This window comes from Panthera pardus, unplaced genomic scaffold (genome assembly GCF_024362965.1).
Source record: "Panthera pardus isolate Hobbes unplaced genomic scaffold, ASM2436296v1 HiC_scaffold_15, whole genome shotgun sequence".
Lineage (NCBI taxonomy): Eukaryota > Metazoa > Chordata > Mammalia > Carnivora > Felidae > Panthera > Panthera pardus.
In genome coordinates, this window is record NW_026526710.1 from 88,414,446 (window position 1) to 88,440,121 (window position 25,676).

The 25,676-nt window shown below is 53.0% G+C and overlaps 1 protein-coding gene across 8 annotated transcripts in view; it reads right to left on the minus strand.

Annotated features, from left to right (window-relative positions):
- Positions 1-25,676, minus strand: part of SLC66A2 (solute carrier family 66 member 2) — a 120,982-nt gene that overhangs the window by 84,383 nt on the left and 10,923 nt on the right. For 5 of the 8 annotated variants that reach the window (XM_053902874.1, XM_053902870.1, XM_053902871.1 and 2 more), the window contains one exon: positions 20,009-20,062. The exons of 1 other annotated variant lie outside the window; for it this stretch is intronic. In XM_053902874.1, coding sequence (XP_053758849.1) covers positions 20,009-20,062 — 54 coding nt within the window. Of the gene's footprint in view, positions 1-946; positions 1,154-5,670; positions 5,768-20,008; positions 20,063-25,676 lie in introns of all 8 variants that reach the window. 2 more of the 8 variants (XR_008422325.1, XM_053902875.1) reach the window with 2 other exon arrangements.

Below are 25,676 nucleotides of genomic sequence, written 5' to 3' on the forward strand. Positions count from 1 at the left end.
GGGCACAACATAATCAGACTTCTCACCAAAACCAGTAATAAGAAGAAAATTATAAAGGCAGCAAGAAAAAAGGATATATTACATACAGAGGAACAAAGAAGAATAATGTCAAGTTGCTCATCAGTAGAAGACAAGACAGCAAGGGAGCAACGTCTTGAACAGACTGAAAAAAAAACGTGTCAGCTTGGAATTTTATACCTAAGGAAACTATTGTTCAACATGAAGGCAGATAATGAAGATTTTTTTTTTCACATTTAACAGCTTAAAAAGGCCGGTGGCTTCGGGTCCCTCCACTACCGTGAAGAGTCTTTGTGGCTCCTTGTTGACCTAACATAGTGAATGCAGTTAGCCCAGGAGGCTAGCCCAACCCGCTACAAGGGTCATTCCCACCTACTAGGGTTGCCGGGACCTCTTGCCCTCCTTCACCAGATTTTCAGCTACTGATGTTACAAACAATAAAATAATGGAGCATAGAGTTGAGGAAAAGACTTAAACCAGATTTCTCTTCAATCAGTTAAAAAATATGGATCCTGAATCACAGGGACCACAGATTATCAAAGTGACACCTCTTCAACAAATGTTTGCCTCTCGTGCTGGAGCTATCCTGACATCACTAATGGTAATTCCTCTGGATGTTGTGAAGTTTCAACTCCAAGCCCAATGCAACCCATTCTCCAAAGGAAAATGTTTTGTGTAGAGTAATGGACTTATGGATCATTTATGTGTTTGTGAAGCGGAAGGCAACAAAGCATGGTATAAGAAGCCAGGACGTTCCCATTGGATGCCTTTTTGAAAACCATTCGAAATGAGGGCATTAAATCCCTGTGGAGTGGCTTTCCCCCTACTTTAGTGATGGCAGTTCCTGCCACAGTCATTTAGTTTACCTGCTATGATCAATTAACTAATTTTCTGAAATCAAAATTAGGAGAAAATAAAAGTCATATACCAACTGTTGCTGGAATTGTTGCCAGATCACTGTACTGGTATAATTATGAAGTCTTAAAGAAGCCGCCGTGTGTGAAATCTAGTTTATATGAACCAACATTCATGATCCACTTTACTTCTGGGGTAGTCTTGGTTATACTTCCGGGGCATCGTCTGGTTATACTTCTGGGGCATCGTCTGGTTTTTCTGCAGCTATCGCAGCTTTGCCCTTTGACGTGGCAAAAACACAAAAGCAGACACAACTTTGGATATGTGAATGTCATAAAATTTCTCTGCCTCTGCATATGTCAACGTGAACTATCATGAAGAACACTGTTGCTAAGAATGGGTTTGCAGGATTATTTACAGGACTCATTCCCCGTTTAATTAAAACTCTTCCTGCTTGGGCCATTATGATCAACACCTATGAATCTGGGAAGGCTTTTCCCAGAAGCAAAATGCTCTAAGACAGCAATACTAGTGATGCTGTTTCAACCTGAAATAACAACCAAAGCCAAATAATAAGTTGGAGACTCTTAGGCAAGAACCCTTTCACCATTATCTTGAAATGATTTTATTATTTTCTATTTTATAATTTAAATAAGTAGTAATTTCTACTTTGCCTCTAAATCATAATCCTAATTAAAAATAAATTTTGTTACTCTAATTTTTGAGATATTGAGAACGGTATTCCAGAAATCACAACCATTAAATGTTCTCGTAAAGGAAAGAAAAATTATTCCTTAGCGCTGAAAGCAATAATCTGAGAGTTTCATAACTGAGAATGTTTCGGATATATCATAATACTTTGAATTGTGTGCTGAATGATGTAGAGAGTCTGGAAGAAAAATGCCCAAGTCTTTTATGCACACTTACATCATATACATAGATATTTAGGTATTTCAGCAAAGTATATAATAGATAGCAGGCTTTAAATAACATTATTCGCATTTACCAAAAAATACCTATTAGATACCTTCTTTAATTCAAATGCATTAGTTTTTTTGTTTTGTTTTGTTTTTTAACTTCCTGTTGCTATTTTAAGGCTTCACCAGAGTTAGGATTTCTTCACTCAAAGGTATGGCTATTTTATATCTTTATGAACCAAAATTAACTGTTTATATGATACAGATATTTTTGATAATTAAAGACTCTGTATAATGTTAAACGAAGTCCTTTGGACAGAAGGAAAGCGACACCAGATGGAAATACAGATCTAACATCTTCAGTTTAGATATGGTAACTAAATGGATTGGGGCACCTGGGTGGCTCAGTCGGTTAAGCATCTGACTTCAGCTCAGGTCATGATCTCACAGTTCATGAGTTCGAGCCCCATGCTGGGTTCTGTGCTAACAGTTCAGAGCCTGGAGCCTGCTTCAGATTCTGTCTGTCTGTCTCTCTCTCTCTCTCTCTCTCTCTCTCTCTCTCTCTCCCACTCCCCTGCTCACATTCTGTCCCTCTCTCTCTCAAAAATAAATAAACATTAAAAAAAATTTTTTTTAAGATATGGTAACTAAATGGGTAAATGTATTTGATTTTTCTTCTTATAACTTAAATCTCTTTGATACACAATTGACTATCAAACAAATTTAAGAAACAGTAGCGTTTTAGCATATATAAAGCTAAATATGCCAAACAATCACAGGGACAGGAGGGGTCAGTGACGCCCTGCAGGTGAGGTTCTCAGCAGCATGTGCAGGTGGCAGGACGTCACTTGAGGCAGACAAAGGTAAAGGTGGACCATAAACCCACAGCAAATGCCCATCAACACGTGAATAAAGAAAGAAAACTTAAAATTAGGAAAGAGAGGGGCACCTGAGTGGCTCAGTCAGTTAAGTGTCTGACTCTTGATTTTGGCTCAGGTCATGATGTCACGGTTCGTGAGATCAAGCACCACACTGGGCTCTGAGCTGACACTGTGCAGCCTGCTTAGGATTTTCTCTCTCCCAATCTCTCTGCCTCTCTCCCACTCGTGCTTGATCACTCTCTAAATAAATAATGTTTTAAAAAATTAGGGGGCACCTGGGTGGTTCAGTCAGTCGAGCATCTGACTCTTGATTTTGGCTTAGGTCATGATCTCAGGGTCATGGGATCAAGCCCCATCAGGCTCCACACTGAGCAGAGAGCCTGCTTAAGATTCTCTCTCTCCCTCCACCCCTCTCCCCCACTTGCATGGTCTCTCAAATAATAGATAGATAGGTAGATAGTAGATAGATAGATAGATAAATGTGTTAGAAGGAGAACTCAAAAAGAAATTAGGAAAGAAAAATTAGAATATATTTTGAACCGACTGAAACAAAAAAGCTACATCCAAGTTGAATGCAGTGCTGGGAAAGACTCGCGGCCGCACGCATGGCCCTCGATGCCCGCACTGGAGGGCAAGCACACTGGGGGGTGAGCAGCGAACAAAGTAAACCCAGAGGAAACAGATAAAGGGAAATAAGAAGGATAACAGAAACCAATATACAGAAAACAGAAAAATAGAGAAAATCAATGAAACCAAAGCTGGTGCTTGGAAAAGATCAATAAAATGGATCAACCTCCAGCCAGAATGATTAGGAAAAACAGAAAAGGTGTGAATGTGCTCCCAATGAAAAAGGTAATACACATGACCCTATATCCATTAAGACGCTGAATTTGAATTAAAAACTTCCCACAAAGATAACGTCAGGCACAGAGGGCTTTCCTAGGGAATTTTATCAAATATTTGAAGAAGAAAAAATAACAATTCTCCAAAAACTCATCTAGTAAATTGAAAAGTATGGGATAATTCCCAAGTCATTCCATGAAGCCAGCACTGCTCTGACACAAAAACCAGATAGAGGTGCTACAAGAAAACTACAGACCAATATCACTCATGATCATAGATGTAAAAACTCTGAACAGACTTCAGCAAATAAAATCTAACGATATATAAGAGGGTTAGTATATCATGACCAAGTAGGGTTTATCCCAGGAATGCAAGGCTGTGCCAATGTCCATAACTCAACCAATGTAATGCACTATATCATACTAAACTAAAAAAGAAAAACACAGGATCACATCAGCAGATGTAGAAAAAAAGCATCTGACAAAATTCAACATTCGGTCCTGATAAAAATCCTCAACAACTGAAGAATAAAAGGGAACATCCCCAACCTGTGAAAAAAACAACCCCACACAGAACCTGCAGGCAACAATCGTCCTCGTGGGGAGCAGCGAATGCCCTTCCCTAAGATCAGACACAGGGCAAGTGCATGCACCACCTTCTGCCCGACGCCACACCCGCCTCACTGTGGCGAGTAAGCAAGAGAAAAGAGACAGAAATTTAGAAAACAATACCATATATGATACCCTCAAAAAGTATGAAATACTTAGGGATAAATCTGACAATGTGCAATACCAGTACGTGAAGACTGGGAGGGAAGCAGTGGTGACATTTTAAAAAACGTAAATAAACGGAGACACACACAGTGCTCACGTCCAGAAGTCTCAATGTTGTATGTGTAAGAGTTCCCAGAGCATCCCCAGGCCTGACGATTGTTCTAGAAGGACTCACCCAGGATGAGCTTAATTCCTCCAGCAAAGAACTATCGACAACGTGTGAAACGTTGTCGACCAAGGAAGCTCATTAGAGACTCAAGGCCCGGAGTTTTCATTGGGTGCTGGCCATGTAGACGCTCTCTGCCTGGCACATACCAAAATCCCAGACTTCCAGAAGGGAAGCAGGTGTTCAGTGTCTACCATGTCGGGCCAACAGTCCCGGCACAGAGAGCCACTCCACCGGTTCTGGGAATGAAGCAAAGTCTCCTACAATGCAAGTTCCCGGACACCAGCCAGGCGCCAGCTTTGCAAGCAGGCCTCTCCAGAGACCACCGTTACGAGCCTGCTGTGTTAACACTTTCTGCATAATCGTAATTTTACCCAAACTAATCTAAGATCCAAGATAATCCTAATCAAAATCCTAGCATGTTTTTTGTAGAAATCGACAGATTGATTCTAAAAGCCATACAGAAACGCACAGCGTCTAGAGCAAAGTTGGAAGACTAACGCTGCCCGATCCGAAGACTTATTAGCAGGCGACAGTAATCAAGACATGTGGCAGTGCCCAGGGCTAGAGAAGCAAATCAGTGCAACAGAACAGAGTTCCCCCCACCACAGAAGCTCATCCTCGACAAGCACACAAAGGCAACTTGGTGGAGAAAAGACAGTCTTTGGACAACCATACGCAGGAACAAAGCTGGGCCTGTGCCCACATCATAAACAAAATTAACCCAAAGTGGATCACAGATCTGAATGTAAAACCTGAAACTACAGTCGTACAAACATCTCCGCTAGGACACCAAAAGCACAATCCCACAAAAGAGCAGACTGATAAAGCAGACTTCTTAAAAGCTGAAAGACTTCTGCTCGCCAAAGGTAATGTGAAGGGAACAAAAAGAGCACCGACCGAAAATACTGCCGACCACACGTCTGACAGAGGACCTACGTGCAAACTAATGAAACTCAAAACTCAGGACGAACGATTTTTGAGTTGGCAGACGTGGACACTTTACCGTGAAAACACAGGATGACAGACAAGCACAGGACAAGATGCTCAACATCCTTCGTGAGACGAAGACCACAATGAGATTGCCACTACCCACCACAGACGACTGAAACCAAAGACAGGTTCACACGGTGTAGACGAGGGGGTGGGACAGCAGGAACCCACACACTGCTGGGGAGACAGCGGACGGTTTCTTAAAAAGTTAAACATGCACTTACCACAGGATCCAGCCCGTGCACTCCTAGGTACACACCCGAGAAAAGAAAGCATACGTTCACATAGAGACCTGTACCCACATGGCCACGGCAGCTTCATCTGTCACAGCCAAAAACTGGAAGTGACCTAAATGTCCACCCCCAGTGAATAAGCAGAAAAACGGCAGTACAATCAAGATGGACTAACGAGGAAGGACCCACTGACGCGCGCTGCAATGTGGACAAATTTCAGGATAATTCTGCCGCGTGAAAGAAGGCAGACAAAACAGAGTACACACCATGTGATTTCATTCACGCCCAATTCTAGTAAAGGCGACGAATGTGTAGTGATGGAGAGCAGACGGGAGCTGCCTGCTTGGGGGGGTGGGGTTACAAAGAGGAAATTTTGGGGGGTGAGAAGCACGTTGTCTCAGATCACGGGTGAAGGTTTCATGGTGAACACGTGTCTAAACCTACCCAAACCGCACACTTTAAACACGTGTTCACCTTGCACTGATCACACCGCAGAAAAGCTGCGAAAAGCCAGCTGAGCTGCCCGAAGCTCAGGGAGAAGGTTCCAGGGGCCGGGGGGCGCACCAGAGCCACACAACCAGGACAACAGGGCCCCCCAGTCCTCAGGCACCGCGGCGGGGCGCCGTCCGTCCGTGACAGCAGCCCCAAGCCTCCTGAGCCCTGCCCATGGTCAACCGAATATGACGGCGGTTTTCCCCGAAGCTTTGCCGAAGCTTTATCCCCCTCCGAGATGAGACCCAGGCTACTGCCGGGTCCCAGGCCTTACCTCCCCAGGTCACGGCACTTTCCTTGGGTGGCTGGAGGGACACACTCCAGCCCGCGGGGGACCCGAGCCCACAGGCGCCCCTCGCATGCACCCTGCCATGCGAGCCTGCCCCCTCTGCTCCCCGCGGCGAGCGCCTGCGGGCTGGAGCGCTGTGTGGGGGCCCATGTCGTTCCCACAGCGACAGTGACGTGATGGTGATGGTGACACCCACCCCAGGCCACACAGCCACCCGAGGGAGCCCAGCAGCATCACCTCCACAGCCTAGGACTTTCAAGTTTGCTGCTCTCCTGCCGCCATGGGGCTCTTAGGAGCCACGTTCCCCGGACCACAGGACACACGTCCACCTCTCTGGGAAACAGCCATCAGAGCCTCTGGGCTCACATTCCTTGTCCCTCACACACGGGGGACCTCGCCTTTTCTGTGGGACCATTTCCTAACCTGGAGTTACACGGGGAAGCATCATGGCCCAGGCACACGTCCCCTCTGGTAAGGCAGCGGGTCCTCTGAGCAACTCGGACATCTGCAGGGACAGCCGAGGACACGGAGGGCTTCCCGGTTTTCCCTGACTCCGGCCTCTGTGCTCACGGGCAGAGCACTCAAAAAGCGTGTCCACGGAGCACATAACAGGGACACATGAGAAGCAGCCCAGGGTGGCCCCTGGCCCCGAGGACACCGCCCCTGACGCCGCTCCCATCACCACACCCCCTCTGCGCGCCTGGCCCCCAGTAGCACCATGCTTCCTGATTCTTCCCCAACAAGAAATTCTGGAGAGGGTGCCTGCACCCCTAGAGCCCGGCGTCCTTCCCCACACACAGTGCAGGAGGGGACTGCCCCACACGGACCTGGGGACCCTGCATGACAATCCTCACCAGTGACAAGTCTCTGCCAACAGCACCCAGGAGGTACTTCAGCGCAGAACCCCGATTACCAAGGGCTGTCCCAGATCCTTCTGCGCACAAACGTTTTTAACAAGGAAAACGACACTCGAAGGACACAGCGGTCTCTTCTTAGATTAAGGCTGGATTTTCCATAAAGCCTCCTTTTTCAACAGAACTGCAGCTCTGAAGGTTTCCACAGATCTCAGCCCATGTGCAGACCAGCTTGCCTGCGCTAAACTTTGCAGATTAGCAGCCCCCCGGCAGGACTGGCTTACTTTGCCTGCACCTGTACCACCAGATGAAGGCAGAGGGATCTAATTTCCATCTGCAGCAGAAGCGACCTGAGAAGGACCGTTTCTAAACCCGACCAGTAATTTTACCCAAGAGTGTGTGACAAACACGCTTTTGAATGTCGTTAAGGAAACAAAACAAAACAGCCGAAGCTTGAAGGAACATAAAAATAGCACCCACGGAAGCCGCGATGAGGGCAGCGGCCCCGGGCACTAGTACACCCAGCATCGTGTGCACAGTGCACACAAGCCGACCTGGAGGTCTGGTAGCGCCCTGGTGCTCTCGCCACAGCGTCACCCACCTGCAAACGCACGAACCGCTCGGTGGCAAAGGGCTCCGCCGCAGAGCCTCAATCACGGGCACGCGGCAAGGCCCAGCAGGGCCAGCCCGATGGCCACGTGTGTCAGCCCCTCCCGGGCCAAAGCTCCCGCAAAGGGCAAGGGGAGTGGGGTGTGCACAGAGCGCCAAGCTCTGGGGCTCATCAGGCCCTTGGGCCCGACTCCCCAATGAGGGACCTGAGGCCAGAGGGGCCTCGTCCACTGCCTCTGCCTTCTGGATTCCAGAAGTTAGCAAAGCCTCCTTTGGGCGTGTCCTCAGCACTCCTCAGTGTGACGGCCGTCACCAGGGGACCCCAGAGAGCAGCTCAGTCTCCACCACCTGACCCCTCGTGGCACCGAGCCGGTCCCAAGGCAGTTATCCTGAGACCCCGGGGAAGACTGAGGGCTGCTGCCGGGGAAAACGCACACATCCCGGGTTTATCTCCTAAGACAGCAGCACCAATAAAAACTGAACACTTTTAACGATCTATAAAATAAACATCATTCAGCATTCCCAGGACAGTTGAAGAAGAAATATTCCTTCTGAATATATATGATTTACAATAAAATGACAACACAATTTAGAAAACGACCTAAATAGACATTTTCCCAAGGACAACGCACAAATGACCAAGAAGCTCGTGGAAAGATGCTCAGCATCACAGGTCGTCAGGGAAGTGCAATCACAGCGTCTATGACGGGAACGAAACGAGACAAGAAAAACTTTTGGTGAGGACATGGAGAAACTGGGAATGTAACGTGCAGCTGGTGGGAATATCGGAAAACGTTCTGGAAGTTCCTCAAGTGACTGAACACGGAGCTACCTGCGGCCAGCAACACTCCCATGTGCGTGCCCAAAGAACTGAAACGTGCATCGTATACAGACTCGTACACGAGTATTCACAGCTGCATTATCCCTGCAGGTAGAAAGAATCCAAATGTCTTTCGATGGATGAATGGATAAGCAAAACGCAGTCTATCCATATAACGGATCTGGCTTGGCCTTGGGAAGGAACGAAGCCCTGAGGCCCGCTACCGCATGGATGGATCTGGAAAACAGGGTGCTGAGTGAGAGAAGCCAGTCACAAAAGACTGCATCTGGTATGACTCTCTTGTGTGAAATATCCAGAACAGGCAAATCCAGAGACAGAAAACAGAGGAGTGGTTTCCCAAGGTTGGGGTCAGGGGGAAATTGGGAGGGACAGGGTTTCTTTTTGGGGTGATGGAAACGTTCCATAATTAAACCTTTTTTTTTTTAAGTGATTTCTACACCCAACATGGGGCTTGAACTCAAACTCCAAAGTCACATGCTCTTCTGAACGAAACAACCAGGTGCCCCCAAGAAATGTTCTGTAATTAGACAGTGGCGATGATAATACAACATTGTGAAGGTACTAAAAACCACTGAATCGTGTACTTTAAGGTGATTAAAATGGTGAATTTGCTGTGAATTTTATCTCAAGAAAATTTCAAGGGTAAATTTTATGGTATGTGAATTATACCTCAAAAGACAAATTTTAATGAACAAAATAGTTTTAATGTATATGATATCTTATACAGAAAAATACAGATATAAACAGCCACGTTAGTAGTATATTTTCTAATGCTGGAGTTAAAATACTTCTTTTAAACTTCAAGTATAAGGTGCTGTCCTTTGTATCCTGGATCACTTAAAATAAATTCAGCAACCCATGCACCCATCAGGTGTGACTGATACATTGCAGTGAATTAAACCAAGCGGTAGGGAGAGAAAAGTGGGAACTAGATAAGCAAAAATGTCAGCCGAGGATAATACCGGGTAAATACAGAAAGCATGAAATGAGATTTGCGATGAGGAACACAGAAGATGCTTTTTAAAAAGTACAGATTCCTGATCTGTATCAGACAGACCCAAACTTTTTCTACACTTCTGAGAGATTCCTATGTCCACACAATTTCATTAATAAATACTAAAATAAATTTTAAAATAAACTTAAAGAGAGTTCTGGCTTCCCTCTCAGGAAAAACGGCTGCTGTACCCGGGCACAGGGGAAGGCGGCCCCACTCTTCAAAAGGAGCCCCCGAGGTGACCCCTGCACCTGCAGTGAGTGTCCCAGGAGAGGTGCGGGTAAGGAGCCCGCGCTCCAGGCGCCGGGACAGGACACGGGAGGGCCAACCCGAGTCACGCCCCCTCAGCATTTTCACAACCCGCACACCGACCAAGATGGGATGTGTTAGGTCCCACAGGGTGTTTTCTAGACAAGACTTGAAAGCAAGGAGTTTAGCGCTGAACAGATGCGTGCAGGGCGAGGGACAGGCCAGCCTCCTCCCAGCCACGGTCAGCCCTCCCTGCCCCTTAACTGCTGCTCAGAGAACGGCTGACAGCCACGAGGGATTCCTCATTACTTAAACGTCTGGAAGTCCCTACCTGTCAGGGCAGTGGCTTCCCTGGGTTGGCAGACTGACGCCTTCCTTGCCCACAGCCCATGAGGGTTCCCATTCAGCCTCACCCCCTCCAGGTTCACCGTCTGGGGAACGCGGACAGGGAATCTGCACCAGGAGACGGCGGCCTGATGGGCACAGGGACCCGATTTCTCACCCGCTGGCGTTCTGATGCTCCAAAGGCGACGAAAGAGATCTGGTCTTTCTAAGAGGATGCTGAGCAAGCCGCAGGTGAAAAGAGCAGGCACTTTGAGAAAGCTCATGAGTCAGGAGGAAAGTGCAGGAAAAACACCGCAATGCTGGCTCCAGATGCGAACAGACAGCTGTACCCGGAAGCTGTTTCCCACCGGAGCCCGAAGGGGCCGTGGTGACACTAACTGCCTCACAAGCCCCCGGCGGACCCCCCCCCCCCCCGCCAGAAGACAGGCTGAGTGGTAAAGCCTTCCCTCAACTGTCACACCCCCACCCCCACATGCCCCACGCACTACACGCTTCAGCCACACCAGACCACCTCCCTACCCTCACCCAGGCAGCCCCTCCCCCAAGGCCAGCTCAGACAGACCCAAGCCCCCCCATCACCAGCCTCACCACATCTGTCTTCACTTTCCCCCCTGACCCCAGTCCTCTGTCCCCCAGCCCCCTCTTTGTCCCCAGCCCCTCTCTGTCCCCAGCCTCCCTGTCTCCCAGTCCCCCCTCTGTCCCCAACCCCCTGTCTCTACTGGCCTCCCCTCTCTGAGGCAGGAGATCAGGTTAGAGAAGGCTTCCCAGGGACTGACTCGAACCACCATCCATCAAGTGTGGTGTGAGAAGGCACAGAAGCTATTTTTTACAGCCAAGGGCTCCAGAATTAGAGTCAGTTCTGTTCTGACTGCGGGAGTGGACTCCCTCCGCAGCCCGGACGGTCACCCTGATGATGGAAGCCTCGCCTTGGCCGAGGTGACCACAGCTGGCCCAGAGTCACGGCAGGAGCCTGCCCCGTGCAGTGGCCACACGAGCTGCAGACAGTATGAGAGGTAGAAGGAATCCCCCAGCTCCTTTTCCCCTCTGCTGACCCTCTGCTGAACCCGTGAAGTTTTCCAAAGAGCAAACTCTAGTCCTTTCTACCGACCCCTTCCTCTTCCTCACCAGGCAAGTCCCTTACACGGGTGCCCTCTCCTCGCCACAGCCCCCCGGCAGGCCTACAGACCTGGCCACGTCCCCAGGGGACAGCCAGCGTCGCACAAAGCCAGCTCCAGTGAAAAGGTGTTCCGGGGAGGAGCCCCTGCTGCTGGGGTCACGGCCAGTCCCTCACAAGTGCTGACACCACGCCAGCATCGGGCATGCACACACCCCAGCTGTGTGACCTTGAGACAAGGGCCTAACCTCGCAGTGCCTCAGGATGCCACGCCGCCCCATGAGGTCACGCCGTCTGGTAATTAAGACCCACGGACACAGAACGAGCTCGGCCCACCCTCGGCAGCCCTCGTGGTGAAGCCACCCACACGCCTTCTTCCCGAGACACGCACACAGGTGCTCGGCCAGGAGGCCGCGGTCTCAGAGGGACCCAGGGGGCCCTGGGCACCGGCACAGGTGTGTGTGCGGTATGGCACCTCATCTCCCTCACCACAGGGTCCAGTGGGCCCAGCACAAGGACGAGGAGGCCGGTCAGTGTCCTTCTAGCCCTGGGCCCTCTGACCCACCACATGGAATTACAGTCCCTCGAGCTGGATGGGACCCCAAGAACCTCGAATCCCAACACTTCACTGGCCGATAGAAGCAGGAGTTGCCCCGATGCTCCTCCAACGACAAGAAACCAGCATCTGGCTCCCACGGTCTACACTCCCCAGGGGCAGACACGGCTCACGGCACACGGGAGGGGCAGGTGCCAGGGACCACCCCCACCGACCAAACAAAACCCCCTTCCAGTGCCCCCAGTGACCACCCTGATGGGCATGCGCACCTAGAAGGGGGCATTTTCTTGTATGTAAACTATACACGGAGACGTTTTTTAAAAACAGACCCCCTTCTTCAACCTCCATGCACTAACTCCACTCTCAGATCATGAAGACACATTTCACAGAGAAAAGGAAGCTTCCCACAGCTGCGTGGGGAGTTCCCACTGAACAAACTGCGGGGGGGGGGGGGGGGCTCCTCTGCGTCCCCACCAGGGCAGGGGGGCCCCTCCTCTGCATCCCCGTCAGGGCAGGGGACCCCTCCTCTGCACCCCCACTGGGGCAGGGGACCCTCCTCTGCATCCCCACCAGGGCAGGGGACCCCTCCTCTGCACCCCCCACTGGGGCAGGGGGCCCTCCTCTGCATCCCCACTGGGGGCAGGGGCCCCTCCTCTGTGCCCCGGCGGGGCAGGGGGCAGCCACCAGCCTCTGCATGGCTGAGGGACTCCATGGTGGCCCAGAGACCACGTGCTGTCACGGGATCCCGCCAATGCAGCTTCACCTCCTGTCTCTCAGCCAAGGGCTGAGGAAAGCCAGCGTGCCACCGAGGGGGCCGGGTGCCCCTCCACACAGCCCCGGGCCTCGTGGGGTCACAGAGGGCCTGGCCAGGCAGGGGCCAAGGCCAAGTGCAGCCCCGCAGCTTGTGGCCTGACCCAGGGAGGCAGCTGGTGGTCAGTCTGCTGAGAGAACCAGTGCCTCGTCAGCTGTCTCATTCCACCCCAGGGAACGAGAGCAGCAGAGACCCCAGCCTTCCCTGAGGAGGAGACCCCTGCCCCCTCGGGTCACCTCTTAGGGCTCCATCGCAGACCCCATTAATGACGGAACAGTTACGTAACCTGGAGCGGTCCCTGCGCCTCCCAGACCTCGAAGCCCGCCAGCACCCCCGTGTGGCCTGTCCCCGCCGGTGCAGGCAAAGTCCTTCCTGCTGGAAAAACACTGCAAGAGACCACGGGGGGGCCCAGGGTTCAGGCCTGGGCGCCGCAGGTGGAGGGAGGCCCAGCACCAGAGGCCACAACCACAACCAGAAGCTGTTGGAGAAAGTCGTGTGAACCACACAGCCACGGGCTCTCCACACGAGCCACGTTCAAAAGACCCCCATGTGCCCCGAGCGGCATGGGCAGTGCTGGGGGCTCTGGCCACCGTGGCCGGTCCCGGACCCCAGCTCCCGGCCCCCCCCGGCCCCTGCCCCCAGATGCCCACAAACCAAGGGGGAGGCTGTGAACGGAGGGCTGCCCTCCAGGGGGACAGGGGCGCTCCCAGGGTCCGCGACACACACGGTGACAAAGCAAAGCGGGCCAGCCAGGGCTGAGCTGCTGGGCGGGCCGGGGCTGCCAGCTCTGTCCTACAGGACAGGACGCCCTGATCCCGCGTGGCAGGCGGCTACAGAGCGAGCAGGGCCATTGCCCAAGGGGGGGGAAGGCAGGTTCCCAGAGGGCCTCGTACAGCAGCCACAGAGACAACACGCTGCACGCGGTGGGCGCCAGGAACAGAGCCGAGCGCCCCACTTGTCGCGGTCACTCTGTGGGCCCTCACACTGCCTGGTCCATTGGTGTCCCCCGCGCCTGGGCACACAACCCCCCCGCCCCCATCCCGCAGACAGGCTGTGGCTCCACACTGAACGGCTTCTGCCCCGGTGTGTGCGGCACAGGCTGGGGTCCCCGCGGGAGCGGGAAGGGGGCACAGCCGGCAGGAGAACCACCGAGGGCAGAAGTAACATGCAGACGGGGGGGGGGGGGGGGGGGGGGGGGGGGGGGGGGGAGGCTGCACCTGTGGTGAGAGCCCACCCATCGGAGAGTGCAGGGCCCCAGGGTGATCCAGGAGCAAACACACACAAGGCTGCCAGCGAAGATGGGGGGACGCGTGGTCCTGCTGGTGAACATGGCTCTGGGGCCCCAGCCGGCCTCTGACTGCTGTGTGCCTTCCTGGCTAGTGATCCAACCTCTCTGTGCCTGTAAAATGGGGGAATCACAGCACACTGTGCATAGGCCAGCATGAAAATTAAATGACCGATTTCCGGTAAAAGACTTAAAACAGCGTCTGGCACCTACTGAGCACTGAAAATCAGCTACCTTTAAAAACAAAGTCTACCAAACAAAATCCCCTCGCGGCCAGGGGCCACTTCCCAGGCGGCAGGTGGCCTTCACCCCTCGTAGCTTCATCCAATGGCAGTCGTGCTGTGCTGCTTCCTGAGATTAAAAGCTCACCAACCCCCCCCCCCCCACCGAGCCCAGCAGGGGACCTGCCCATCAGCAGTTTCTGAGGAAGAGAACAGAAATTGGTGGGGCTCGGGGGCCAGCCCAGGCCTCTCCCTGCACTCAGGTCCCGCTCCCTCAGCGCCCCCTCCCGGCCGGCTCCCCACTGGCAGAGTCCAGATCGCCGGACACACCCGCGGCACCCTGAGGTGACGGGACGTGGGGACCCAGCAGCAGGCCAACCAGACACGGGGTTTGGTCAGTGAATGAGGCACAAGGCCATGCGTCCCTGTCGTGGCCATCACACACGGGAACAGGATGAAAGACTGAGGGGGAATGGGCTCTTTACATCCTTTCAAAGTGTCCCCCAACAGGTACAAACCACCCGCAGGGGCGTGGGGGCCGGTGGAACAGCGCCTTGTGGCCCCCAGCACTGGAAGCACGGGGGACCTTCAGCCAAGCTGCCCCAGGACCCCCAGGACAAAGGTCCGGAACTGAGCCCTGGGAGCGGACGGCCAACGGCGAGGGCAGCTCTGGCGTGGTGAGGCCGCAGGCGCCAGGCTCGTGGGACCAGGCCGCGCTGTGGCCGTGGAGGCACAGGTCCTGCCTTCCAGAGGGAACACTGGAGGACGTGGGTGTCACCAAACACCGAGTCAGCAACTTGTTCTCCAACAGCTCGAAAAAACACTACCGGATTCCCACCTTAACTCTATGGTCTCTCGAAAAATTTTTAAATATTTAAAAATCAACTCTCCGTGAAAACAAAACCACCCCGGGTCAAAGTGACACTCAGCTCTCACCACACTGCTCTCCTGGAAGCTCCCCGTCCCCCGCCCCTGCCCAAGCACCTGTGCTTGTCTCTGTGACCCTGCCGAGTGCCCGCTCAATCCAGGGACACAGGGACACAGCCCTGACCTACGACCCCACGTCCCCGAGCTCACACTCCAACAAGGAATAGGGGGACGCCAGGCTCTGGGGGGGAGGGGGGGCATGTGGCGCCTGTGGGGCCACCTGAGAAAGCTCAGGACAGGGGCCTGTGGGGCTCCTGCTGTGCGGGAGGGAAGCCACAGGGCAGGGGAGGAGGTGGCTTGCAACCACTCTGCCTGGACAGGGAAACAGGGTTAGCAAAGACAACAGCGCCATCTGGCTGTAGGACTGCAAACGCCCTCGTCAGCCTTCACTGTACTGAGCCACCTTTGCCCCATCCGCCCACACCCACCCCCACCAGGCGGGCCAGGGGACCAGCGGGCGGGCCAGGGGACCAGCGGGCCGCTGCCAGTGAGACACAGATCCAGGGATCCAGATGCCCCAACCCACCCGAGGGAGCTGAGCACGACTGAGCAGTGAGCCGGAGCACTGGCCCTCACTGAAAAATGCTCTCAGAGAGGAAGCCCATCACGTCCTCGTGGCTAACCCCCCAGCAGAGGCGAGCCCGTCTTGGGCTCTGTGACGGGCTGGCCTTTCTGGCATCCCTCAACTGCAGCAGCCTTTTCCTTTTACCCTACTGCATTTCTGGCTCTTTCTTTTGCTGCTAATTTCTGGTTAGTGGGCATCCTACACTGGACAAGAGGCCACAGGCTGAGGCCCCGTGCCCTGCACCAACAGTCCAGCAGGAGGCCAGTCACCCCGGCCAACAGCCCCGCAGACAAGTGCTTGGGCAGTGACTCTCCACACAAGCACCCTGGACTCGGCAGAAAGAGCAAGGGAGGCCTTGACACAGAGGGACGGGGACGTAGTTTTACCCCAAGTCAAAACAGCACCCTCACTTACAATGACAGTCTGAAGGCTACCTCTAAAAACTTAACGGAGGACATGTCCTATTCACATGAACACGAAACCAACCAAGAAGCGGCCAGGCCCCGAGTCCAGCCTTCAGGGAAGCTCCAAATAAAAACAGACCGTGCTCTCCTGGCCCGAAACATCCCGTGTAACCCCGGCTGCCAGGGCTCCGGTCGGGTAACCCAGTGAATGGGACAGAGTGGCGACGTGAGGGTCTCTGCAGACGCTCTCCCCGGCAGAATAAGAGAACCGCTGTGAACTCTAAAACACCACCATTGACAATCTCTGGAAAGTGTCCTATGGCCATACAGCAACGAAGAAACATCTACTTAAGAAAAGAGGGTTTGAGACATGACCCCGCGTGACAAAAGCTCCGCCCCGGGTGGGGCGGCCAGAGCTCCCAGTGCGGGCACAGACACTTCTCACCTCTGGCTGGGCTCCCGCTCTCCTCCTGGCAAGAAGGGCAGACAAGTCAGGGCTCCCTGCCCACCGGGACAGACACTCCACACCGGGCACAGCCAGCAGAGAGCACCGTCCTGACCCAGCTCACGGGGTTTACGGGTCCCACGGTGGGAGGAGCAGCACGCCGCCCCAGCACGGGTGCCAGAGTAGGGGTTCAGAGGTTCTGTCCCGGAAGTGGGGGGTGTGAGAACAGCCAGTTCTGCAGCTCTCCCGAAAGGGACAACCTCTGCTTAGAACACAGTATGAACAAGTTCAAGCCTAAGGGCGCTGACAGAACAGTGAGGAATCTGGTACCTGAGCAATTACAGGAAGCTGGAAGCTCCACTATGGCAACAAGGGAAACAGAGACCCGGTCGACGTTTACCAGACACAAACAGCCAAGGAGAGTCGTCCTGGGGACACAGCAGTTCTCGAAGACTGCCCTCAAGACACCCCCTGGCCCCCTGCCTGGCCTCAACTGGACCAGACCTGTGCACGCCCCGGCGTGTTATCAAAACCAACAGAGCAATCAGCTAGCCATTAGAGGAGGCTAACAGGTGAGTGTGACGGCAGTGGAGGCAGATCACCCAGGGGCTTGGAGGGGACCAAGTACCTCAACCAACCACAGCCTCACCTGGGGGAGGAGAGGTGCAGAGACAGCGCTCATCCAGCCAGGTCACTAAACAAATAAGCAAACAAGCCTCCCCGCAGCCAGGGTCAGGGATCAGTGACTAGAGTTGCTACAGTATTTTGCAATACAGTTTTCAGCAAAATATTGAGAAATGCAAAGAAATGGGAAAGTGGCCCGCACACAGAAGAAAAATAAAAATAAAATAAGAAACAAAATTGCTTTTGAAAGGGAACAGCTACCAGACTTAGCAGAAATGACTTCAAAACGGTTATTATGAATATGTTTAAAGAACTAAAGGAAATCAATCATAAAGGATAAAGGAGGGCAGGGGTGCCTGGGTAGCTAGGTCAGTTAAGCGTCCAACTCTTGATTTCAGCTCAGGTCATGATCTCACAGTTCATGGGATTCAGCCCCATGTCGGGCTCTGTGCTGACAGTGAGGAACCTTCTTGGGATTCTCTCTCTCTCTCTCTCTCTCTCTCTCTGTCTCTCTCTGTCTCTCTGCATGCCCCCCCCCACCAAATAAATAAATAAACTTAAAAAAATTAAAACTAGAACTCCACATGACCCAGCAATTCCACTACTAGGTATTTATCCAAAGAAAACAAGAACAATAATTCAAAACGATGTGTGCACCCCTGTGTTTACAGCAGCATTATTTACAGTAGCCTAGATGTGGGTGCAGCCCAAGTGTCTACCAACAGGTGAATGGATAAAGAAGATGTGGTGTGGGGGCGCCTGGGTGGCTCAGTCGGTTAAGAAGATGTGATGTAAATATGTACAGTGGAATACTGTTCGGCCAGAAAAAAGAAGGACGTTCTGCCATTGGCAACAAGGATGGACCTTGAGGGCACTGTCAGTGAAATAAGTCAGACAGAAAAAGACAAAAATACCATATGAGCTTATTTATATGTGGAAATCTGACAACAACAACAACAACAAAAACAAAGCCACAATAAGCCCGTGGACGCAGAGAACAGATTGGTGGTTGCCAGAGGTGGGGGATTCAGGATGGGTAAAATGGGCGAAGGTGGTCAAAAGGTACAAGCTTCCAGTTACAAAATAAGTACGCCATGGGGATGTAATTTACAGGATGGTGCCTACAGTTAACAATACTGTGGGGGCGTCTGGGTGGCTCAGTCGGTTAAGCATCCGACTTCGGTTCAGGTCGTGATCTCGCGGACCGTGAGTTCGAGCCCCACGTCGGGCTCTGTGCTGACAGCTCAGAGCCTGGATCCTGTTTCAGATTCTGTGTCTCCCTCTCTCTGACCCTCCCCCGTTCATGCTCTGTCTCTCTCTGTCTCAAAAATAAATAAACATTAAAAAAAACAACAATACTGTGTTGCACATTTGAAAGTGGCTTAGTGAGAGTAGATCTTAAAAGTCCTCATCCTAAGAAGAAAATATCTTGTAACCATGTCAGATGACTGACGTCAACTAGACTATGTACAACACACGCATTTCACAACGTACTTCACCACATATACAGTACATACGAACGTCCAATAACATACACCTGAAAGTGATGTCATATATCGATTACACCTCAAAAAATTTTAATTAATAAAGAATTGATACCAATTTTTCACAACTGAAAATGGAAGAGGAGGGAACACTTCCCATCCCCAACCTGCCTTACAAGGCCAGTACTGTCCTGATATTAAAACCACAGTCATCACACACACACACACACACACACACACACACACACACACGCACACCAATATCTCTTGTGAACATGGACACAAAAATCTTTAACACAATACTAGCAAACAGCATCCAGCATCTTATAAAAAGGGTTACACATCATGGTCAGGTGGGACGTATACCAAGAATGCAATGTTGGTTCAACATACAAAAATCAGTCAATGTAGAATAAAGGACAAAAAACACATGACCATCTCAACAGACACAGAAAAGCAGTAGACAAACTTCAACGTTGTTTCAGGACTACAACAAACAAACAACAAACTCAGAACAGAAAGGTTCTTGCTTCCGCTAATCTGAGGCATCTGTGAGAACCCACGGCTGACATCACACGTAGTGGCGAAGGGATGCCGTCTCACTCAACTCGGGAGCAAGACCAGCTCGGCCAGGCTCACCGTTGTAGCCATTTCGGACTCTAGGGTAATTAGGCAAGAAAAAGAAAAAGTATCCAGACTGGGAAGGAACAAGTAAGCGTATCTCTATTTGCGGATGATGCAATCTTACATACAGAAGTCCTAAAGAATCCACTAAAAAGCTAACAGCACCAATAAACGAGACGCACGAAGCTGCAGGAAACGAGATCGACGTATGAAAATCTATTTTATTTCTAGGAGATAGCCACATGCAATGCGAAATGAAATCAAGAAAACAATTCCGTTCGCCACGGCAGCAAAAAGAAGACTTAAAAGCGTTCGGAAACCTGAACTCCGAGCACCTCCTTGTCCCCGCCTCTCTCCTACCCTTCCTTCCTCTTTCTCTCACACTCACACAATGGGCAGGTTTCTACGAACTGGTTCATGCTTAACAGTAGCAGGCTATGTGTTGGTTAGTTTGCTGGGGACGTGGGCGCACTGGTACCATGAGGTGCACGCGCGGGGCAAGCATGGCCGTGGGGGCTGAGCGGGGACAGAGCCGCACAGAATGAACGAAGCAGGGGCTCCAGCGGGCGGGCAGCCTCGTGCGGTGTGGTACGTACCCAGATATGACCGCCGGGGCGGGGGCTTGATTGCTTCATCCTGGGTATCCGCAGCTACATTTAAAAAGAGAGAAAAACAGAAAGGAGGAAGAGAAAAGAAAAACAGACCGATTTTAACATGGGCAAGCGGCTGTGTCTCCCAGTCCATTTTGCATTTCCTTTTTTAAGAAACACCGGAAAAGAAGGACAAGATCTTGGTGTCTGAGTTTGAGGAAGTTTACTTTCTGAATGATTTTCCTCCAAACCTACCCTCTTCCAATGTAAGTCCCTGGGGAAGGAGGAGGAAATCTTGGGCCAAAACGAAAAGTCACCACATTTTCACTGAATTTCTAAGGTCAGAGATGGCATAAAGCCCACGGCTTGCCTGCTCTGCTGACAGAGACAGCAGGCGGTACCCCCATTTCCCCTAAAAGCTCGTCCGCACACAAGCTCTGACTGCAAGACAGCTGTCCCAGGTCAAAGCTCTTCAGAAGGCTGCCTGATAAAGCCGTTTTCAGAGGACACTCAACAAAATGCCCTCTGGGAACAGGGAGCTAGTGCAGCATGTGAACTGGTCAAGCGTGCGGCTCAGAGGCGACGGCCCGTTACATCGGGGGTACCGCGGTACCCTGACCGCTCCCTGAGCCCCGCCGCAGCACCCAAGACAAGCACGCGAGGCCTCCGTTCGGAGGGAGCCCAGCCCCACCCGAGTCCCCCCCGCTCCGCACTGCCCAGGACGCAGCCCGCGGCCCTCGAAGACTCGGCCAGAGTCCCTCCACGGTGGGAAGAGTGAGACTCAGGCAGGCACTGGACCTGGCCACAGAACGGGGGGGCAGGTGTGTGTCATCCGCCCCAGGCGAGGCAGGCTCCGCCTACAAATGGACATTTTGCAAGTAAATGGCTAAAAGAAAATGCCAGACTGGCTATGTGGGCTTGGGGACGGCACATGCCCACAGACCCTGCGGACCAGGAGTCGCTGCCCCTCCCACCTGAGGGTTTCTTGACCCAGCAGCACCACCTCCGGGAACCGCTGGGCTCTGAATAGCCAGACTCAGCCGGACTTCCTCAGCTTCCTGCATCTGTTTCTTCATTGAGGCCAAGTTTACTGCTCACCAACACTTCCTCTAAAGATCAGGGTCCCAAAGTGGAAGGGGAGGGAAGGAAGGGGACACGGGAGGGACTGCTCACCGTGGCTCCGGTGCAGTTCAGACACACCCATGCCGTCTCCCCTCTCGCCTCGGGCTTGATCGTGCCCGGCACACAAGCTGGAAACATGCCAGGCAGCAGGGCAAGGCCTGGGTGGAGGCCCGGAGCGGGAGAGTGTGGCCGGGGGCCTCTCGGGTCACAATGATGGGGGAAGGAAAGGCAGCAGCTGGTAGGGGGTGTGGGTCAGGGTGGGAAGTCTGCCCTGTGTCAGACTTTCCGGAGGACAGAGTCAAGCCACCTAAATCTTCTCGGCTAGAAAGTAGTGAGATCAGGCCTACACCTTAGAGAATCATCTTTGCGCAGGACAGACGGGAGGAGGGCCAGTCCCGAGGCTGAGAGACCAGGGGGCATCGTCCACAATCACATACTTTCAGGCATCTGTGAACACCCACTCCAGGCACCGAGGTCCAGAAACAGCCTCAGCAACATGTCCACATCGTTCCCATCGGAGGCGGCGTGCATGTCCTCGCCCCTTGATTACGGGGGGCCTGTGACCACTCCATTCTGCAGAAGCGACGCATGCTCCCCAAGACCAGAGCACAGACACGGCTTCCACCTGGTTCCCTCTCACGCTCCCCTTGCGACCTGGTGGCCATGCCACGGGGAAGCTAGGAAGCTTAGGCCACACGAGAAGGCCACGTGAAGATCTCCCAGCAGGCCCCCAACACGGGAGCAACTGAGAGAAAGGGAGGGACCTAGAGGGTGAAAGACACAGAAAGAGGAAGGGAGGCAGGGCCCCGGCAAATGGCCAGCCATACTGTTGCTGTCCAGCCAGACTCGTGAGCATCGCTGTGTCCTTGCAAATCACCAAGCCTGGGGTTATTTGTGGAGCAGCCACAGAGACTGGAACAGAACCTGACGGGACAGAAGTCTGGGACGAGCTCAGACAGGAGAAGTGGTCGTCCTGGATGCCACGGGACAGCAGGAGGGAGGGCCGGTGAGCTGACCAGAGGCCAGACCATCGACTGCTCCCAGGGGCTTCTGGGCTTTGTCACAGCGTGAGAGCCGCTGCAGTGCGCGAGGGTTGGGGGGGGTGATGGCCACAGGTGGCTCACACGATGCCCTAGAGACCAGGGGACCGGGCGGAGGTCCGGGCAAGGAGAGACAAGACCTACATCGGGGTCGTGGCTGTGGACAGGGCAGGTCAGGATTTGTAGCCTCACGTCCAAGGACATCAATAAGCCCTCGAAAATACAGAATGGTTTACAGACAAACATTGTACTGAGTGGGAGTGGGAGTCCTCAGCTTTCATTGTCAGAATGGAATGTGACCCTCCCCGCCCAAGTTTTTAGTTTAATGCAGACATAACCACATATCATGAAGGATTCACTCGTTGAACGTGTACAATCAAGTGGTTTTTAGCATGTTCGGACCTGTACGACCACCACCGCAGTCTTAGAACACTTCCGTCCCCCACAACAGAGCCCCGTCTCCGTGAGCAGCAGCCCCCATGCCCCCACCCGCCTCCCCAGCCAACTCCATTCTGGAAGCGGACTGTTGAGACTTGGGGCAAACGTCGAGTGAATGTGACTGAGTCGCAGACAATTTCTCTCTCTTGAAGAAGGAACAAGTGAGCCCCTGTGTGCCGCTGGTGGTACCGTTCCCAGAGCCGATGAGCCACGTCATCTGGCGGTAAGAACGTGTCATCCTGGGACCCCCGACAAAACAGCGTTCCAGGAGCCTCCTCACCGAGACCCCTGCGAGCAGGGACAAAGCAAGTGGCTCTTTCATTCCGGGCCCGTGGAAGATCAGAGCCACGACCGAAGAGCTCGGTGAAGGGTCACAGGACGCGTCAGCACGCACACCTGAACTATTTCGTCTGCCACGAACCTCCCAGCTCCACCCACTGAAAAAGCCAAAACCCACCCCCAATCCACAGCTGTCCCAGGGGCCAGACCGTGGTCTCCACATGCCACAGCCCAGTGCCACAAGCGCTCCTGGGAGAAACGGCCGACTCCAGGTCTGGGGCAGGAACAGAAGATGACACGCCCAGAGCACCCTGTCACACCAGGGACACGGCTCCGAGGGACCACTCGTCTCTGCCGAAAAGTCAAGAGCTGACCGGAGAGGCTCCCGCTGGCAGACGGGTGGGTCCACGGGGCCTTGAAGGGACACAACAACGGCAATCAGGAGAACACATCAAGTATGTTCACATCCACACACTCGGAAGCGTGGAAAAACAAACGTGAACACAGCTGCAGGATATGAGGGACAAATTCTGAGAACTGGCAGATAAAGAGAAGGAAGCAATTACCTGCCTTTAACTTATAAATCACACCCTGGATAACTGCACCGCTACAACAGCATTTCCAGGGAAGTTCCTCTTCGGAGAAGCCCCGTGGCTGACAGCCGAGCGAAGGCTGACGGGGCATCGGTGTTCTGCAGCCCCACGACTGATGGGTTTAGGCACGGGGCACCCTCCACCACCCACATCCAAAGTCAGCCAAGGTGACGGGATGTGCCCCTTGTGGAAGAAACAACGGTCCGGCAAAAAGGAGCCGGACCTAGATCTGACCAGACCTCTGCATCCAATTGGCTTCTCAAAACGTGTTTCACAGGGCGTCCCGGGGACGGGAAGCCTCGACGCACCACCACGGGGTGTGGCAGAAGCCAGGCGGGGCCGCCTCCGTGCAGCCTCGGGAGTCTGGTCCACACGCAGGCGTGGCTTGGCGGCAGGGCCGGGGTCTCAATTCCGCATCCCCACACTCCCCGCGTGTACCGCTCAGGCCACAGACGGAGGGCTGGGGCACAGCAGGCACCACGTGCAGGGCAGACACAGCAGACACGTTTCGAGGAACAAGGGACGTCAGGGAGAACCTGCAGCTGACCTTGGCGTGCCACCTCGACTGCGGCCCGCGGACAGAAACCAGCCCCGAATCGGGAAGTGAGGAGGAAGCCGCACACTTACACAAATACTGGGTCTTTGACAATTAAGGGATTACTTTTTTACGGGTGAAAATGGTATTACGGATACTTTTTCAAGTCCTTATCTGTTAGAGATCCGTTATGAACTATATACAGACTATGTCTGGAATTTGCTTCAAAAACTGCAGGCAGGCAATGTGAACAGGGTCTCAGAACAGCTGGAGGCGGGTGTGATCACTGCGGGGGGCGGGGGGGGCTCGGACACGCTCTCCCCGACTCCATGTGTGTTCCAGGTTCTCCACGAAAAAACACGAGGGACGAAAAGGAAACACACAGCACACGCAAACCACTTTGGACCTCACGCCCTCTGTGCGGCCAACGGAGAGTCCACAGCAGCTTCTGGAGATCTCCCCCTGAAGCCTGTGGGCCCGGCCCCCTCGGACCCACAGCCCAGTCTGACCTCCCCCGGGTATGAGCGAGGGCACGGAAGGAACCCCCGATGTCACCTCTGGACGCTGGGTGGAAAGCTCTTTGCTTTTACTTCACGTTCCTCTCGTCCCCAAAATGTCGACAATGACCATGTACTGCTCTTCATAATCAGATAACAGATCACGTGTTAATTTGATAAGCAACCAGCTTTTTCTCCTTTAATTTCAGTTGTTTCTTTAACCTTAACTTCTGAGCTGAACTGATGACCTTCAAAATTAAAAACCTTTATAACAGACAGCTGTAAAACATTTAAGCTTTTATTTTATTTTTTAGACTGTCCTATGGAAACCCTGAAATATGGCTGTTGAACGTGTCTTCGTAAGTTACTTGAATGTGCCTGCTCAGTGTGCCTCCAGCACCCTCCGCAACGCCCCACTGACAGCCTCCAGGAAACGGGGACCGCAGGCCTCCCCAGCAAGGCACAGGGCGCAGCTGCTCCTGCGATCTCAGAGCTCTCCAGCCCGAACTGGTTGGTGTTTTCAAACCCTACCCTCCCACTTCTGGCAGAGGAGACGAAATAAACCCACAGGTTTCTTAAAAGCTTCCTGATGAGTGTGCTGTGTACCTTACACATGGTAGATGCAAATATATGTAACCCCAATTCCATTCAAGAATTAAGTAGGGGCGCCTGGGTGGCTCAGTCGGTTGAGCTTCCAACTTCGGCTCAGGTCAAGATCTCCCGGTCTGTGAGTTCGAGCCCCGCGTCTGGCTCTGTGCTGACAACTCAGAGCCTGGAGCCTGTTTCAGATTCTGTGTCTCCCTCTCTCTCTGACCCTCCCCCACTCATGCTCTGTCTCTCTCTGTCTCAAAAATAAATAAACATTAAAAAAAAAAAAAAACAATTAAGTATGAATCTCAAGATCTCTCAAACACTGTATCCCGGATCCCAGGATACGATCCCAGGATGCGGAGTTTAGGGTAGATTCTCCCCCTGAGGCCGTCTGGGGCCCAGCAGGGAGCCCAGGGGTCAGGAGGCCTGGTCCTCTGTACCCCACCAGAGCCCCGGCAAAGCGGAGGCCGGCAGGGCAAGCCAACTGCCCCCACAGTCCTGGCCGTCACCAGCAGACAGCTGCTCCCCGCTGCAAGGTCAAAGCCTCTGCAGCCCCGCCCACCTGTACGTCTGCGGATT